Genomic DNA, 14,624 nt, shown 5'->3' with positions numbered 1-14,624 from the left:
GAATTTTTATGCAAAAAAATATGGTGGTAGCAAAGAATCTCCTCCCCCCCTACGTTATTTGTCAACTACTAACCCCCTATAACCCCTAAGTATTAAACTCTAAAACTTTCTACCAGATTTTTTATTAGTGCAAAAATTTTGTTTAACCAACCTGTTCCTGTTGGTCCTCACGTCGTAACCTGTACCCTCGATAAGATTGATAAGTCACTATCCTCACACCCCCGGCACGAGCTCTTGGTTGGTTGTGTCTTCTATTGACAACTTGCAGAGGAAACTCTTCATTATTTTCCTGCAAAGTCAAATTTAATGAAAAACCAATGCACAGAATACAAAGGTTTAAAAAAATGGAAATTTAATAAAAATATTATAAAACTTATGAATGAATGTAACTTGCTTTATCCTTGCATGCCTGAAAAACGCCCGGGTGTTATAACACAGGTGTTCTGTTTCATACACCTCATGCCAGCTTACATGTTGATGTTACCATGCATGTTACATTGTAAGTGACATATACATATCTACAGAGCTATAGTGTACAGACAGTACAGTCCTTTCATGGCATCCCATCGAAAATGAGGTAAGCCAACAAAAAAGGCATTATGCTGTTTGTATATAGGTAATTTCAATGCCAAAATGTATTTTGTGCGTCGATTAACTATGTACCGGTTCTTCTAAAATCTTTCAATGCCAAAATGTATATTGTGCGTCAATTAACTATGTACCGGTTCTTCTAAAAAGTCCATGCGACCATCAGCATTTGGTGGAATTGCACCCAAACCACGAGCGCGATTTTGGGGACCAATATTTCGACTTGACCCGGGAGAATTATGGTCTCTGTGTGCCATGTCGGCACTTCTAAACACTCTTTCCCCTTTTTGGCCTGTGTTTGAGGCTTAAGAAAATATATAAAGAACTCTAATCGCTTAGTAATCCTGATCAATCTTCTTAGGAAAATATTTATTTACCTAAGCGCAGAAAATTTTACATTTACATAGAAATTCTATAATGTTAATCTAAGCGGGGACTCAGATTGAAAACCATGTAGCACTCGGATGCATCGGTGTACCAAACAGATAAATATTATAGTATTAGTTCAATTTTACTTAACATTTTGCAATTGTTCCGTCGTCGTCGTTTAGCAACAGCACATCAGTAGACGTAGCCCAATCACTTTTTGTGATATTAGAGACAAAGTTATGCTCCCAGCAGAAAAATATAGCTAAAAATAGAGGATGAAACATAGCATTTGTTATTAACCTTTCCTTTGGGAAAGTGAACAACTAGAAAATATATAATAGGGTGGGGGAAGATGGGACAACTTTTTATCCTATTTTATCTTCCTATTTGGTACTAAACAAAAGAACATTCAAAAAATATAAAACCGTATCCCCAAGACTCCCATAAACTGTTTTTAATTGTTTAAAACACGATCAGAATATTTAGGTATTAAAGTGTCCCATCTTCCCCCGCCTTACCATACAACAATAACGAAAACGGATACAAAATATTAACGGAAGTACGAAGATTTCTACAAAACCGGATATCCCGCTTTGTTTCCTGGAAAAATCCAGATTATTTTAGTTTTATTAACACCGCGTCGACTACAATTAACCGTGCTATATTAAGGCTGATGTCAGAATATCGTGACGAAAATTTTGTGTAAAAATTTGTGAGCAAATTCGAATGATTTTACCATGTTATGCACTGACTCATAGTCTGATACAGAGCTATAATAAGGTTGATACGCCGGGTGTTACGCATACCTGTCATATTTTATTGTAAAGTGGGCTTACAGGTTATGTTGTCAGTAAGATATAATTTGAAGGCATGGAAGCGGATTCTTTTTCGTTAATCGGATTGCCTTTAAAACTAATCATGGAGAGCACAATGATATAGAAAAGACAGACCATTAAATATTTCAAATACAAAAACCTAGGCAAAGTGTACGTATCATTTGCACTTACAGAAATCTACGAACCTTTCTCGGTGGATATTATTGGAAATAAAAAATGATTTCCTACAGTAGAGTTTTACATTGCAGATTATTTAGTTAGCACTTTGCAAACCTTTTAAAATGCTATTGAACAATGGTACCATGCTAGAAGTGCCTGGGAGCTTTGTAAGTTACTTAACTGTATGCAAGTTCCTTACATGTACAGCGGCGTACTTGCTCTACCGGCACTGGTACCAAATGCCACGTAGTTTTCCTCCCGGCCCAAGGGGAATTCCTATCCTTGGAGTCCTGCCGTTGCTTGGACGCCATCCAGAACGAAAACTCAACGAATGGAAGAGGGAATATGGACCAGTGATGGGCGCTCGTGTTGGGAGAAAAAACTGGGTCGTCTTGGGAGACTGTGCGAGTATCAAAATGGTAATTTATCTTCGTTTTTTAAGTTTTAAAACATGTTTGGTGTTGTCATATTACATACACACCACGACTGCATATATACCTTGGCTTTTTGGTTCAACTTTTGAACCGAACTTCGGGCGCCCGTGACACACGCCAGACAAGGATAAATAACATTCATTCATTCATCTGTAGTGGTAACTTTATATACGCACCAAATAATATTGGTAACTTGTGTGTAATGTTTAATGGGGTCACCATTCAACAAACGGGTTGGAAATAAATATTTTCCGTGTTTCAGCCGCGATGTAGCCTACATTGGCACCAGTTATCAGTTATATTATAGTAATATTTGCTTCGGATATTAGGCCTTGATGGGCGAAGGAGATATTTTCTCGGGAAGGCCAAGCCCGCATAAGAAAGAAGATGGGATTGTCTTCCTTGATAACGGTCGCTCGTGGACGATGCACAAAACGTTGGGACTTCTCGCGTTCCGTGGGTACGAATCCTATCATTTGCAATGGCCTGCATGGCAAACGCATGTGTTTTCATCATCTTAAATATAGTATAGGTTGAGGTAGGACTGTTCATGTTTTCATTACCGAATATTTAATAGTTTTAGGTAAAATAGTTCAGGTTTTCATTACTTAAATATTAGGCTGGGGTAAAATAATCATGTTTTAATTCTTGCTACAGTTTTGGAATCACAGAAAACAAAAGTTTAGAGAAACATGTCATCGAGGAAGTCTCTTATTTGAAGGAAGCTGTTCGTTCTAAAAGAGGGGTAGCGTTTTCTATCGATGTAAGTTATAACAAGGTGTACATTGCAACGGTTAGAGAACATCATATTTAATAGAGCTCTATTTTTAATACACTAATCATTCGTATAATGTAAGCAGCTCGTAATATAGTTACTATGGGGGAAGACGGGACACCTTATTTGGTACAAAATATCCAAATGTCTTGATCGTGTTTCAAAGAATTAAAGTTTTATAAATTTCATCTTAAATGTAAAAATCAATAACTTGAATGCAAATACTATTAGACAATCTTGTTTTAACCTTACTTGCTTATTGTGGTTTTAGACAATTCTTACGAATGCTGTGTCTAATGTGTTATGTTCAATTTTGCTTGGACAGCGATTTCAATACAGTGATCAAAGGTTTAAGAGGATAATTCACCAACTCTCACGGAGGTTTGTATACCCGAAAAGTTTTCTTTCAGAGATTTTCTTGGAGAAAAAAAGGGGTTTTCCGGCGGCATGGCTAAGTGGTTACCCTGCAGCTTGCTTTCTAACCCAGTTTATATACGAGTTCGAGATGATCCCATTCTGTTTTAGGCATATGTGTTCTTATTTAGAACTAACGAAAACAACTTAAAGCGGTATTTTATGGTTAACTATATTGTAAGCGATCACAAGCTTGTGATCAGACCCCGTGTTATACCGACTGTGGATGTCTCGACACCTTGGAATAAATACTCTATGTTCATTCATTTCTTGCTGTTGCAGATTTTACAACCCACTTGGTGCTAGTGCTTCCACCGGCTTCGGTTTTGAAGCCTTAACGAATTTCTTTCAAAAGAGGAAACAGACACGACGGCAGAAGCTAAGCATTTTAAAACGTTGGTATTATAGACATAATGAATGCGTCATATCTCGGTGGGACGGAGGATATTCGAGATATGACTTATTCATGTTTAATTTCAGGAACCCTTCTCGGGTTTATAAACATACACGAAAAGACATATGACAGCACGAACATTAGGGACTTTATTGACGCCTTTCTTCTGCTCAAGCATCGCCAACTGGACGAGTCATTTAACGTAAGTGCTGCATATGCAGATACATGTAATAATAGCCAAACGTTATGTCTCACAATAAGGACATTATACAAAAGTAAGGATCTGGTGCTGCGATATTGACGGTTCTTGTTCTTTACACAATAAGAGTCGTACAACTTTATGAACACCAGATCAGGAGCTGATTCGCGAAATTTATAGCATTCAGTTATTCTACTATTTGGGGTGAGATGGAACACCATCAACACACAATATCCCATATTTTCCGATATGGTTTTACCAATTAATAACGCTCATTTAAGTCGCGAGGCTGCAGTTATATTCTTTAAATGTGCTTTGTTTTCTACCGAATAAGACGAGAAATTAAACGAAAACATGTATCATTTTGCCTCAACCTTTACCGTATATATTTCATTGCAGGACAAACAGTTAATACATTATATATACGACTTATTTTTGGGCGGGACCGAAACAACGACTGGTACCCTACGATGGGCCATTCTGTGTTTACTGCATTATCCTGAAAAGCAAGCCAAGTTACGGAAAGAAATAATTCAAGTACTCGGTAAGTGAAAATATGATGAAAGGCAAGTGTAGTACCCATATATGATCGCGACTCAAATCTAAATGATACGGGTTTAAGTATCATTAGTGCTATCACCGTGAGCATATATGTGCAAGACACTTAAAAGCAATTGCTTTAACTCAGCAGCCCCTTTATATGTTAGCGCGTATGGTAACTCGTAATTGAGCAGGAATATTGTACGAAACCGAACACTCCGTTGCCTTGCTATATGCAAGGATAAAACTTATTTCTTACATATTTTCAGTTAATGTCATTTTTCCCCACAACAGGGGATCAAGAAGTTACAATTCTAAAGAAACACGAGATGCCGTATGCAAGCGCTTTCATTCACGAAGTGTATAGATTCAGGACTTTATTTCCTCTTGGTTTACCACATAAAACAAGTCATCAGGTTATATTGGACAGCTACGTTATACCACAGGGAACAACGGTAAATGGTTTATATTCTATCTTGCTGCGTGGCTGAAGTGATACGCGTCAGCAAGCCATAGAACATAAGATTTAGGCCAAAGTGGGTCCAAAAAATGTTCACCCACAAAGTTACATTATTACATATAGTATAGGGTGGGGGAAATGGGACACCTTTTCGTTTAGTTTTCTCTTTCATTTTGGAAGTAAACAAAGAACATTCATAGAATTATAAAACCGTATCCTCACGACTTCCACAGACCGTTGTTAATTCTTTAAAACACGATCAGGCTATTTGGATATTATGTATTAAAGGTATCCTATCTCCCCCCAACCTACTATACATATGGTAACACGAAAGCTGGCACGAGGTGTATGAAATAGAACACCCGTGTTATAAAGTTTTCTTCCCACAAGGATAAAGAAAGTTACATTCATTCATTCGACACACTGTTTAGGTATGCACTAATCTTTGGGCGGTACACAACGACCCAAAGGTATTTGACGAGCCCGAGGAATTTAAACCTGAGCGTCATCTTTATGGAAACGGGGAGTTCGGACGCTCCCCCTACGTCATACCCTTTTCAGTTGGACCTCGTCACTGCTTAGGCGAGCAGCTAGCATCTATGATGTTGTTTATATATTTAGTTTCACTGGTTAGGAGTTTCGAATTTCTTCCGGATCCTAAGTTAAACGGTTTACCTGATATAAAAAGCGGTGCCAGCGGCCCGGTGTTTTTGCCTAAAAGTTTTAATGTCGTGGCTCGAGAGCTGTGATTCGAGTACATCGACAACGCTTATAACTGAAGTTCTTTTCACACCATTTATGCATATATTAATACGATTAAGTTATATACTGTACATTTGGCACATTTTTTAACCATGCTTGCAATTTGATTTTAAAATGATATAGCGTTGGCACTGTTTTTAATGAAATACACCGTTTTATAGTGTATATAGTAGGGTGGGGGGAGACGGGGCACTTTACCATATAATCACCCCCCAAATGGGACGAGAAAATAAAATTATAAATGGTTTCCCATCTTCCGCCACCCTACTATACATATTTCATGCGTTACTGTTGTTTTAGAACCCGTCGTTCGACTTGCAATAAATGTCTGTTTGAACTGCTTTCATTTCAAAAGTAAATGTTTTTATAACGTTTATGGGCAATGAAGTTTATGTTTATACCAACGGTATATATACTTCAGGTCGCAATAACCAGCGTGCAAGACATATGATGTGTTGTAATTAAATGAATGAATAAATAATCGGTTTTATCCTCGCGTGGCAGAGCATTGATAGCGGTAACTTTTACACCTCGTGCCAGCCTATACGAGTTACCACCTATGTAACTTTTTGCTGGTTGAGTGTTTTTTTTTGAACTAACAATTTAAAAAAAGGCTGCTAGTGTTTTCTAGGTTAGTTCAATGTTCGTTAGACTCTTTTGCCAACAAATATACATACGCCCACAATCACCGGCGCAGCCAGGGGGTTTAGGTGGTCGCGTCCCCCCTTACAAACCAAAAAAAAAATTAAATTTTTTTTTAAATTTTTTTTTTTTTAAATGAAAACTTTTGATTACCCTCCCTCCCTTTATTTTTTGGCTGTGCCACTGCCCACAGCGGTAGCAGCTTACGCCGCTCCGCACTTTTACCTCAAAAAACACAGAGCGCCTTACAAATCCTTCAGCCCAAGTTTTTACTAACTTTGCTTTTATAGCCTAGCGGTTTACCGTGCGTGCGAGCCCCGGATATAATGAAGCCATTGTTTTAATAATGAGGTCGAAATCACCTTGTTAATGATTGCTTAACGAGTGCGGTTTACGTTGCTGTAAATCTTACCCCACAAGTACACACATTGCGGTTGTCTGGATTATGTTCTGGGAATAGTTAATGGGAAAATCGTGGCGTCGTTTAAAATTTCGTGCATGTTTTCGTAACAGGGTCATATTTTATTTTGCAAAACTCTTGTAGCAATATACATGCCAATAACGTTCATTTTTATCGCGTTTATTTAAAAGTTTTTAAGTTTTTTAAGCTCAGTATTACTTTAAATAGTATGGTAATTTAAATATATATTGCATTTTAAGCAGTGTAGTGTAGTGTAATAACAAAATAGTGATGATGGTGCAAATGCGAATTGCTTTATGTGTCGTGTTTTGCATTAACTGCGCTTGGAGCTGGGAGTCTGAACCACTTGCTCAAGAAATTGCTGAATTGTTGTACAGCGCAAATAGCGGCGTTGATTTTGAATTCGGAAACGCAAGACAATTTTCGGAGGAATTTTCGACTAGACAAGTTTTAGCGAATCCTACCGTAGATACCACAAGCGGGGAGTTTACAGGTTCAAGCACCGAGCAAGTACACGCGTTCTACAGTGTCCCATATGCTAAACCACCTGTCGGAATTTTTAGGTATACATTGATTAAATGATGAATGTATAACTTACTTTATTCTCACACGGCGGGGGCAACGATAGACGTTATAACACTAATGTTCTGTTTCATACACCTTACGTGCCAGCTAACGAGATACCACGTATGTAACTTCATTGTGTCAGACAATAACCCATAAAGCGATTTAATAGACACTATATATATGGTAATTCATTCATTTATTTATTAAAAAGATACTACATACATGTTGTGTTGATTTCAGATTCAAACCCCCAGTAGCTGCAGAACATGGAGGCTCAATAAACGTGTCGGTTCCTAACTACGTCCAATGCTCGCAATCCCCTCAACAATGTAGCGATGGAACTTGTGGAACGACTGTAAGATATATAGGAGTGTCATAACTACGTATAGGGATATGTAACTTTTTTCTTGGATTGTAAAACCAATTATAATGTATAGTAGTATGTGATGGGACCAGTTTAGTACATACAAATCTAAATATCCTTTTCGTGTTTTAAAGATTTATAGTTTAAAACACAACGGCTTATGAGAGTCGTGAGGATACGTTTATAATTCTTTAAATCTTCTTTGTTTGCTATCAAATTGGAAGAGAAAATATCACACTTATACAGACGTAAACTCTGCGCTAACTGCAGCGGCGCAAATAAGTGGTATACCGCTTAGCTACGGCGCCAGATTTACTTTTACTGGATAAGAAAACGCTTTATATTCTGGGTAAACGTCCTATGTGTTAACGACAGGCGTACTTGATAAAAGAATGTTATTATATAGATAAACGCCATCTCTTTTTGTATTAGGCGAATAACTAGTTTTCAATTTCAGAAAACCGAAGATTGTCTTGTTCTGAACATATATGCACCGGCGAGTGTGAACCTGGATTCAACGAATAATATGAACGAGTTACTACCTGTTATGTTCTGGATACACGGTGGAGCGTTTTTCGCTGGTTCAGGCACCAACCCTGGTTATGACGGCGGTTGGTTAACCAACAAAACAAACACAGTTGTCGTGAACATAAACTACAGACTAGGTAAGCATAACTGTAATAAATTCCGCGAATATGAATTTGATTTAATTGGTGCTCACTGACAAAAGGGGTTAGCGCGCCTACCTCTATAGTCCAGAGAATGTGGATACGAGGCTGCTAAGCATTGTGGGCATGCGTGTTCTCAAACAAGACGACTACGGCAATTGCCCAGTGGTCTCTTATGGGCTGTCCAAATTGTCTTTCAAGCAACAACATATCACAAATACCTCAAATATTCACCCACTAAGTAACATGCATGATAACTTGTAAGCGGAAACGAGGTGTATGAAACAGAACACCCGTGTTATAACGTGTTGTCTCACCATGCGAGGATAATAAATTACAATTATTCATCCGTTTATAGACGCTCTTGGATTTTTGGTTTTTGAAGAAGGCGGCGAAAAATTCGACGGAAATCAAGGGTTTAAAGATCAGCAGCTAGCGTTGAAATGGGTCAGGGATAATATCGCTAAGTTTGGTGGAGACAAAAACAAGGTATCAAAACAGCACCAACAACATAAGTGTTCTTGTACATAGTGGGGTGGGGGAAGATGGGACACATTTCCATTCTATTTACTCGTTCCACTTGGTAGTAAACAAATAACATTTAAATAATTACAAAACTGTATCCTCACGACTCCCATATAGATCGTTGTTAATTTTTTAAAACACGATCAGAATATTCCAACATTATGAGCTAAAGGTTTCCCATCTTTATCACCCTACTATATATATAAGAAATATAGGACTGATATAAAGTATAGGATATATCAACACATTTAACTTCATAAGCAATATAAAATCCGAAACGCCTACAACATGTCAATTTAAGTTTACCGAAAAGTTTGTTTGTTAAACGTTCTTACAACAGTCTTCAAGGCCATATTTCATCGCACATGTACATTACTCTAACGACCTACAGCGTACACTTAGTCTTGTTTGACTTTCGGTTACAAAGAATTTCTCGTAAAGATGTGAACAAACACTTTTATCGCAGGTCACAATATTTGGAAACAGCGCGGGCGCACAGTCAGTAATGCTCCACGTGCTGTCGCAAGAGAGCGACCCGCTGTTTCACAGAGCAATAATGCAGAGTAACCCGGCCGTGTTTTATTATTACACAACAGACGAAGCAAAGGTTGTTACGGAAGAATTGCTTGACGTGTTAAATTGCACAACAAACAAGTTGGATTGCTTGATGTAAATACGACTGTAGCGTCTATATGGCATTTAAAAAAAAGGAAGTTGGGACACTTTTTCATACTGTTTTCTCTTCCCGTTTAGTACTAAACAAAGAACATTTAAAGAATTATAAAGCATTATTTTCACGACTTACATAGACCGTTGGTAATTGTTTAAAACACGACCAGGATATTTGGATAAAATGCGCTAAAGGTGCCCCATCATCTCCCCACAACCCATACTATTCCCATGCTTACATCGAACACACGCATTATATAATCTAACTGGCATTCGCTTCTTTTTTCATAATTAAACATTCATTCTGAAATGTGCATTTTACTTGCAATCGCTTTCTACTCTTAAATTTATATATATGTTACGCCCAAACAGGTATTTCACTCTACTTTTTTACCAACATCTTACTCTACTATTCACAGGAGTACGGAAGCGCACACACTGGTCAACGCACGAGCCAAAGTCATGGCAAAAGCGGCATTACGAAGAAACATATTTGATGGAGTGGAACCATATAGGCCAGTGACTGACGGTATAGAGTTCATTGGCCAACCATTGGACCAATTCCAAAGCGGCAATTGGCAGAAAAACAAAGCGCTTATCGTTGGAAGCAATACTGAAGAACTTGAATTCATAAACGTTGTTTTTCGCAACCGAACTGTTAGGAAAAATATTTTCGAGGTAAATGAGTTTAACCGCCTACCACACACGAATCGCTATTGAAAACCACTTGGCATAGCCGAACACTTAATTTCGTTTTATTGCCTGTGAACTCACAAATTAAAAAACTTGACTCCCATTATTTGAATTAAGTTTTCCTACCAGGTGGGAAACCCTATTAGGTACCTAACCGCTGCCCAGATTTAATGGAATGCCTTTATAACGTTAACAGCACGTAAGCACCATAGACATATATACCATTGAACACGAAACAGCATAGTTACATATATAGTAGCGTGGGGGTAAGATAGGACACCTTTAGCATGTAATACCCAAGTATGCTGATCGTTTTTAAACAAGTAACAACGACCTATGGGAGTCGTGAAGATGCCCCCCCTTCCTACTATATATCTGTTGTCGAAATACATTAGCCTTATATTACAGCGAAGATTATATTACAGCGAAGTCAACATTTTAAACAAGTAACATATTACAAAATGCTAGGCGTTTGGGGTATTCGGACTCCAAACTAATTTCCAATCTCCTATATGACCCCTTTTTATTCTATTTTCGCGTCGCATTTGGTAGTAAACAAAGAACATTCAAAGAATTATAAAAACCGTATCCTCTCGACCCCCATAGACCGTTCTCAATTGTTTAAAACACGTTCAGAATATTTGGATATTTTGTGCTAAAGGTGTCCTATTTACCCTATATAGTAATATATCTATTTTTTAGACAGTAAACAATTTCGTTCTTGGAGATTACTACGGTCCAATAGTAAGCGAAAGGTACATGCAACTGGCCGGGGAAACACCTGAGGTTCAATACGACTATACTGCTATCCTGGCTCAGGAAATAGGAGACATGTTCTTTGTGTGCCCGAGCAGAGCTCTAGCAAGGTCAAATACGATATATAGATTTAAGCATATTGCCGTGTATAGTAGGGTGGGGTAAGATGGGACATGTTTTTATTCACTTTATCGCCCCATTTGCTATAGTAAACAGAGAATATATTTACAGGACTATTTAACCATATATATATCTGCACTCAAAAAGACCGTTTATAATTGTTAAAACACGATCAGGAAATATTGGTTTTAGGTGCTAAAGGTATTCTATCTTATTACCCCACAGTACTACGTATTCTTTAAATTTTGTTTTTTTGCAAACAATCTTCAACACAGTAGGAGGCCTATTATTAGGCATATATATAGACATACGAAGGTTTCGGGCTAATCTAAATCACTTGCACGCAGATGCCAACTATATTGATCTACATAGTGGAAGAATGTTTTTATAATTAGACCAACTATGTTTGCCTATGTATAAAACATATATAACAAATATATTGGACGCCCAATTTAGATACCCATATATATATATAGCACGTTTAATTATAGAAATACTGCACGGAAACAGCACAACTAAAAACACAGGATTAAATAGGTACTACAAATATAAGAGGTTACGATGTAAGCAGCTGTAATTAAAAATGAATGAATGTAACCAGTTTCATGAGTTATCACGTATAACTTTGTATTCACTATTTTTTGGAGATGTTTTTATTTTTGTAACGTATAGCTCACAAATTGGGTTGGAGCAAATGCGGTTAAGTGTCTTGCCCACTTACACACACGCCACAATGGTAGCGGTGTCGAGCCTCGAACCGATAACTCTGTGTGTAATACAGAGACCGGCGAGCTGAACACATAACTTGTCTGTATTTTACAGATTAGCGTCCCGGTCAAGCCCAGCCAGCGATACAGTCTACTTGTATTCAAATAGCCATCCTGCTGACCTTGGTGCTTGCACAAGTGAAGCAAGCACCTGTGGCCATGCTTACCACGGATCAGAACCGCGATATGTGTTCAACACTGTGTAAGTCCATAACACATAAATAATTATACCGAACTTGATACTATATACCGATTAGGTTTTAATGACGCGCGCTTTTGTATGGTTATAATAATTAAAGGCGAGCTATGTCAATTGTCCACGCATTGTACTAAGTTATAATATGTTCGTCGTGGATCGACAACAAAGCAACGAGCCTTTAATAACACCCAAATAAATTTGCCGATGATTTTCAAATTGGGCAGACCTGAAGTTAAACCTATCTGTCCTTTTTAAAACTAGTATAGTAGGGGGCGGGGGAAGATGGCGCACCTTTTCATTCTGTTTTCTCGTCCAATTTAGTCGTAAACAAAGAACATTCAAAAAATTATAAAACTATTTCCGCAAGTCTCCCATAGACTGTTGTTAATTGTTTAAAACACGATCTGGATATTTGGATAATATGTGTTAAGGGTGTCCCATCTTCGTGTTAAAAGTGTCCCATCTTCGTGTTAAAAGTGTCCCATCTTCCCTCATAGTACTATGTTTACTTTTTTAGACCAAACGCAACAGCTGACGACATGACGGTGTCAGATATATTCTCTGATTATTGGGGAAGGTTCGCTTACACTGGATATCCACAGTCCGACAAGTATACAGCATGGCCGGCCTATGTCCCGCAAAGTGAGGTATACACTCTAGAGAGTCTATACTATATAGTATAAGGGTGGGGGGAGATGGGACAGCTGTTCCTCAGTTTTCTCGTCTCATTTGGTAGTAAACAAAGAACATTCAAATAATTATAAAACCGTATTCTCGATTGTACACCCAATTTTCACATTACTACAGTAGTGAGAATAACCAAACTCGAATAATGCGCGTGGAGTCGATTATGATATAAGTTACAAGCTAATATTTAATAAAACAAAGCATAGCTTAATGAATCAAAATTCTAGTTACACTCACTTAATAACTTGACGACGATCTTTTATAAAAGCGGTGGCGAGTTGAACCGTATACATAGTAGTATATCATACAAAGCAACAGTAGGTTACATTGACAACTAACTACTTCTATCCAAAACCATCACGAGTTACCAGCGCAAGAAACAAACGCCGCGTCGCAATCAGGCCAGAGGGACAAGAGTCGTGAAAACTTCTGTGATTATTAGTAATACGAGCAATTCAAAAAGCTATTTTGTTCATTAAAGATACACACAGGGCGGGGGAAATGGGACACCTTTTCATTATTTTTGCTCTTCCAACTTGGTAGTAAAAAAATACATTCAAAGAATTATGAAACCATATCCTTACGACTCCCATAGACCGTTGATAATTGCTTAAAACACGATCAGGATATTTAGATTAATTTAGCAATTGTAGCAACCAGGATGCGGTGCTACGAAACATATAAGGGACAAAAATCAAGTCTAACGAATCGTGTGAACTGTGTATAATACCATAATATTGTTTAATATACATAGACCATTGAAGGCATGAGTCAATGGACCAACATATTACTCAAAGCCCCAAACAGCGAGACTGAGACCGGATATAAAGAAGACCTGTGCGATTTTTGGGACGAAATTGGATTTTACGTGAACATTACGTCACCGGGTGACGTCACTACTTTGTCAACTCCGGTGGTCTCTGACGTCACAGAGCAGGCGGAGAATGAAAAAACGACCGTCGGGTCCGCTACAATGTTTGGTGTAACATTCAATTTCACAGAAAAGTTAATGATCGCTGCCGGATATTTCCTTTTTATGATGATCAATTTGTGACTGCTGTAATAACCTTGTATGTTTTGTACTCTAATTCAATATTTTTTGTGTTTTATACTAACGCTAATTTACAGTCATGTGTAAAAAATAATTTCGAGCCTAATTACATAAATAAAATCTCAGCGGAACCCCTATTAGCCGCCCGAATATTTTTGGCTTCATTAAAAAGCAAGTGGCAGGGCCAGGCGGTCGTCTAGCTACTAATTGGCTGTGCAGGTAGCTGGAACAAGACAGGCCATCGATCGAAAAACTCGTTTTGTTGTGATCATTTTAACGATGGGGATTTATGGCACCTTCCAATGGTGGGGTGGTATGCGGTATTTTTGGGTTAAGGAGAAACGGTCTGGTTTAGGCAAATTTTAAACAGGGTTAAAAGAGTTCACTTACAAATAATTGAAGCTCGTTTTTGAGAAAGTTCTGTGGGGTAAGATGGGATATCGTGAGCACCTGTAAATATTTTTGGATCATCTTTTAATTAATTAACAAACTATTATAAATTTCTTTGTTAACCACCAGTTTGGATGGAAAATAGAATAAAACATGTCCCATATTACCCCATCCC

General features: G+C 37.9%; 3 protein-coding genes and 1 long non-coding RNA gene across 8 annotated transcripts in view; 2 read left to right on the top strand and 2 right to left on the bottom strand.

Moving 5' to 3' along the window:
• The window catches only part of LOC100177716 (kelch-like protein 24), a 13,839-nt gene extending 12,643 nt beyond the window's left edge, over positions 1-1,196 (bottom strand). For 2 of the 4 annotated variants that reach the window (XM_009861076.3, XM_009861078.3), the window contains exons 1-2: positions 723-983; positions 152-289 (exon numbers count right to left, since the gene is read on the bottom strand). In XM_009861076.3, coding sequence (XP_009859378.1) covers positions 152-289; positions 723-845 — 261 coding nt within the window. In that variant the 5' untranslated portion in view covers positions 846-983. Of the gene's footprint in view, positions 1-151; positions 290-663; positions 683-722; positions 984-1,107 lie in introns of those variants that run through there. The other 2 variants (XM_026835655.1, XM_026835656.1) reach the window with 2 other exon arrangements.
• LOC100175185 (cytochrome P450 2C42-like) overlaps positions 1-6,284 on the top strand; it is a 7,377-nt gene extending 1,093 nt beyond the window's left edge. The window contains exons 1-9 of one of the 2 annotated variants that reach the window (XM_002125664.2): positions 1,659-2,371; positions 2,716-2,846; positions 3,044-3,149; positions 3,433-3,542; positions 3,858-3,970; positions 4,056-4,171; positions 4,568-4,712; positions 5,003-5,163; positions 5,600-6,284. In XM_002125664.2, coding sequence (XP_002125700.2) covers positions 2,075-2,371; positions 2,716-2,846; positions 3,044-3,149; positions 3,433-3,542; positions 3,858-3,970; positions 4,056-4,171; positions 4,568-4,712; positions 5,003-5,163; positions 5,600-5,917 — 1,497 coding nt within the window. In that variant the 5' untranslated portion in view covers positions 1,659-2,074 and the 3' untranslated portion in view covers positions 5,918-6,284. Of the gene's footprint in view, positions 1-1,658; positions 2,372-2,715; positions 2,847-3,043; positions 3,150-3,432; positions 3,543-3,857; positions 3,971-4,055; positions 4,172-4,567; positions 4,713-5,002; positions 5,164-5,599 lie in introns of those variants that run through there. The other variant, XM_026835658.1, reaches the window with a different exon arrangement.
• On the bottom strand, positions 2,787-13,577 carry LOC113474464. The gene is made up of 3 exons (XR_003396121.1): positions 13,246-13,577; positions 7,783-7,913; positions 2,787-2,872 (listed from the first exon to the last, which is right to left on the bottom strand). It is a non-coding gene; the product is annotated as an uncharacterized LOC113474464 (long non-coding RNA).
• Positions 7,126-14,197, top strand: LOC100185321 (crystal protein). Its single transcript, XM_002131784.3, has 10 exons — positions 7,126-7,556; positions 7,801-7,915; positions 8,382-8,589; positions 8,951-9,081; positions 9,584-9,786; positions 10,206-10,464; positions 11,182-11,345; positions 12,178-12,324; positions 12,839-12,968; positions 13,763-14,197. The coding sequence occupies exons 1-10, from the start codon at positions 7,264-7,266 to the stop codon at positions 14,060-14,062; spliced, it is 1,950 nt and encodes a 649-aa protein (XP_002131820.1). The 5' UTR covers positions 7,126-7,263; the 3' UTR covers positions 14,063-14,197.
• The last annotated feature ends 427 nt before the right edge of the window (positions 14,198-14,624 follow it).

The sequence above is a fragment of the Ciona intestinalis genome, chromosome 8 (genome assembly GCF_000224145.3).
Source record: "Ciona intestinalis chromosome 8, KH, whole genome shotgun sequence".
NCBI classification, from domain to species: Eukaryota; Metazoa; Chordata; class Ascidiacea; order Phlebobranchia; family Cionidae; genus Ciona; species Ciona intestinalis.
This window is presented reverse-complemented; position numbering and strand designations above follow the sequence as displayed.

Excerpts from the sequence above, each read along its gene's own strand:
- LOC100185321 (XM_002131784.3), top strand. The coding sequence starts at position 7,264 with ATGATGGTGCAAATGCGAATTGCTTTATGTGTCGTGTTTTGCATTAAC. Across the intron at positions 7,557-7,800 it reads CCACCTGTCGGAATTTTTAG|ATTCAAACCCCCAGTAGCTG; the intron begins GTATACATTGAT and ends TGTTGATTTCAG. Across the intron at positions 8,590-8,950 it reads GAACATAAACTACAGACTAG|ACGCTCTTGGATTTTTGGTT; the intron begins GTAAGCATAACT and ends ATCCGTTTATAG.